This window comes from Chenopodium album, chromosome 22, assembly GCF_948465745.1.
Source record: "Chenopodium album chromosome 22, dcCheAlbu1.1, whole genome shotgun sequence".
NCBI lineage: Eukaryota > Viridiplantae > Streptophyta > Magnoliopsida > Caryophyllales > Amaranthaceae > Chenopodium > Chenopodium album.
In genome coordinates, this window is record NC_137855.1 from 8,645,388 (window position 1) to 8,648,868 (window position 3,481).

The 3,481-nt window shown below is 30.9% G+C and overlaps 1 protein-coding gene across 1 annotated transcript; it reads left to right on the plus strand.

The window, feature by feature from the left end:
- The first annotated feature begins 1,079 nt into the window (after positions 1-1,079).
- LOC145603884 (histidine-containing phosphotransfer protein 1-like) lies at positions 1,080-2,659 on the plus strand. Its single transcript, XM_081659857.1, has 5 exons — positions 1,080-1,175; positions 1,958-2,079; positions 2,169-2,237; positions 2,393-2,464; positions 2,578-2,659. The coding sequence occupies exons 1-5, from the start codon at positions 1,080-1,082 to the stop codon at positions 2,657-2,659; spliced, it is 441 nt and encodes a 146-aa protein (XP_081515983.1).
- The last annotated feature ends 822 nt before the right edge of the window (positions 2,660-3,481 follow it).

The following is a 3,481-nucleotide window of genomic DNA, read 5'->3' on the forward strand; positions in this document are numbered from 1 at the left end:
TTAAGTTTGGAAAAAGATGAATTGTTTTAATTAGCGTATGATTTGTTATTATTATAAATAGGCATTAATTTAATCCATGCACCACCAAAGAATCACACAATACTTCATACAAAGCAATTTAGGACTTTATATTGTGGTATAAGAATATGTACGTCTAATTCCTTAAACTCAAAAAAATTTTAGCAACGTGTTATGATTTTCTATACGACATAGATTATTGAGCTTTGGTGATTAGTTTAGGATGATGTGATTGTGAATTTTGCCACGCCAAGGTCTATTTTGTTGATGGATCCTGTATAAAGTGGTGTTGATTGTTAGTGGCGTCGGGTTTTCGACCATTTGTGTAGTTTAGCTTAGTTTGTAGTGTACTCCTGTGTTTATGTTACTGTCATATTAACAACGTGATATTTAGCAAAAGCATCACTACACTTTTTTTAGTATTCTGTTTTTATCATCATTGTTATTGAAAATTTTAACTATTTTTTTCATTGCATTGTTTTCTTAGGTTTACTTCGTCGATTCGAGAACTTAATTCTTTCAAAAATGATTGGAAAATTAAAGTACGCGTATCAAGGCTTTTTGATGTTTTGAACTTTCGGAAACAGAATAGTTTGATTAGTTTGGACATGGTTTTAATTGACAAAGACGTATGCCTTTAATTTTATTTTTTTTATTTGATCTTACTTATCGTTCTAAATTCATTGAATAATATATAATTTTTTTGTGAAAATTTATTGTGTAACTTACCATATTATTATTATTATTTTTATATAATAAGACACAAATCTTAAAAATAAATCCGTGCGTGGCTACACACCTAGTCATTATGAAATTAATCTTTGTCAAAAAAAAAAAAAATGAAATTAATCACATCAAACGTGCTAAAAAAAATCACATCAAACGTGCAAAAAAAAAAAAAAAAAAAACACAACAAATCTCCGTCACTATATAATTGTTGGTTGTACACTTGTACAACCAGTCAACTATAATACAGTAATCAAGCGTAAGTAAACATTCTAAACGCATTGTCGTAATCAAATTAATTCATAATCATCGCAAAATTCACAATCACAAAGAAAATGGCAAGGAAGATAGACGAACTTCCTGAAGATAATTGTAATCAGACGCAATTGCAGAAAAAGTTTCTTCAGACACTACATCTTTTGATTGCACAAGTACGAATTTTTCTTATTTTCAGATAAATCTTGTTTCAAGCATTCGTGATTTTAAGTTAACTTTTATTCTGCAAGTTTAATCTTAGGTTCTTTCAATTTCCTTTTAATTGTTCTCATAGATTATGTTGAATTCATATCTTTGTTCTTGATTTCTGGGAATCTCCTCGATTTTAGGGTTCTTGCACTTACACTCTTAATTGTTGTCATTCTGAAAACCATGTAATTGTTATTGAATTCCGGTTTAAATTTCAATATATTGTCCCCAATTTGAGGGTTCTTTACATTTGCTATTTCTTTCATAATTAATTTGAATGGTATGATTTTTTCTCCTCGATTTTAGGGTTCTTGCACTTACACTCTTAATTCTTGTCATTCTGAAAACCATGTAATTGTTATTGAATTCCGGTTTAAATTTCAATATATTATCCCCAATTAATGATAGTCAGGGATTATTTTGGAGGAGATGATTACAATATCTGGGTAGTTGGGTTCATAATGGGTGAATTCTGCTCAAAAGTCGTAGATTTGGCAATTAATTTTGTGTTTGGTTATTGGGATGTGTTATGTCTAGTTGGAGCTTTGATATGAAATGGTGATTTTGTGATGATGGTTGGGATGTGCCGTTGATATTTTTATGGTTGTTGATGGTGGATTGATGCAGTTTTTCAACAATTTCCATTTTCTTCTGTTTCTTTCAAATTAGGCTTTATTTTTTTTGGATTTCTTGTCTAATTTTCTTCAGTATTTTATGGTAATCTGTGTTTTTTCTTATTTTGAAACAGGAGAATGTTTATGATGATCTCCACGATACGATGTTTTTAAAAGATCCTGTCAATTTTTTTAATACTCTGAATTCCGTGATACAAAAAATCTCAATTTGCATCACAAAGTTGGAACATAACCTGTCAGTTTTTTCTCTTTCCTTGCGTAAATATGTTAGTAATGTTGTTCTTTTTCCTATCTAATTATTGATATTTAATGTTTATTATGCAGTGATAGAGAACATCTAGACTATTTGATGCTCTTTAAAGATGTCCATGACTTGATGGGCCATGGTTCCTGGTCAGTCTCTTCATTAAGTAGTTAAATGTGTAATCTGTTTGGATTATGGGTTATGTGTAGTTATACGTCATGAAAGTATTATTGGTTTATAGCAATGGTAATGGCTCAGTCTTTGTTTATTGGTTTATAACAATCCTGCATCTGTAAAATTTCAGCATTGGCATCAAAGTTTTACGAGATGCATGTAAAACAATGTTGTCTTGCGCCCTGATGAAAAATACCGAAGGGTAAGTGTTATATAAATGATTTTTATAATATAATTATGTACTTGTATTTTATGCAAATATGTGCTGCTGTTGGGATTAATTTTTTTCATAAATATCTACTCCTATTTATATAGGTGTTCAAAGTGTTTGGTAACAGTAAAGACTGCATTCATCAATGTGAAGCAGAAACTACATTTGTTGTTTGAGGTAAGATAATATTTCATTTCATACAAACTTTAGCAATTAAAGCTTGTGTAATTACTTAGTACTGTGGTATGTTGCATTGCTGTTTGTTGTCATGATGGATCAATCTCACATTCTAGTAATTATATTTGATGTTTGAAAAAAGTTCGAATAAAACAATGGTGTCCTACAACCTAATGTCTTTCTTTTTTTCTTAGACAAATATTAAACCACAATAATTCACTCGTTCACCTGCTTGTCTGGTCAATAAGGTTACTCACCTTTAGATTTAAAATGTAGTGAACTGTATGATGAGATATCTCTGGCACCTGATCATTTACCCATGCTTCAATGCCTACTTGTACCTTGGATCCATTTCCTATTGTCCAAGCAAAACCTTGTGCCAAGCCCTATTCTTCCCCAAGAACTATTTGCTGCTAATTTCTTGCTAGGAGCGTTCAGATTTAGCATATTCTCATTCTCTAATGTCATGTGTTGTTTATTTTGTAGATTGAACAAAAACTCTTAACTGCTGGTTGGACAATCCCTCCATCGAATGTCATTTATCTTCCACCTTCTTTTGATACCTTGATTGATAAGGTACTACTTGATTAATTACAGTTGATCTCTTTCTCTCACTAGTTAAGTATGTTAATCTCTTCTTTTCTTCTTCTATAACAGAGAGATGTGCATAATGAGTTTGGCCATCTGCTGTTTCTGAAAAATCAAAGTACAATTGAAGATTTCAACAATTTCTTGACTCTTGTTGTACAAGACACTTCAATACTCCTTGATGATTTGGAGACTAACCTGTTAAGTTTTGAAGAAGACGAAATTGACTCCTTGAAGATGTAT

What these genes read in the sequence shown, in the direction of transcription:
- LOC145603884 (XM_081659857.1), top strand. Translation starts at nt 1,080, where the DNA reads ATGGCAAGGAAGATAGACGAACTTCCTGAAGATAATTGTAATCAGACG. An exon ending in TACATCTTTTGATTGCACAA is followed by an intron (nt 1,176 to 1,957) that starts GTACGAATTTTT and finishes ATTTTGAAACAG; the next exon opens with GAGAATGTTTATGATGATCT. An exon ending in CTGATGAAAAATACCGAAGG is followed by an intron (nt 2,465 to 2,577) that starts GTAAGTGTTATA and finishes CTATTTATATAG; the next exon opens with GTGTTCAAAGTGTTTGGTAA.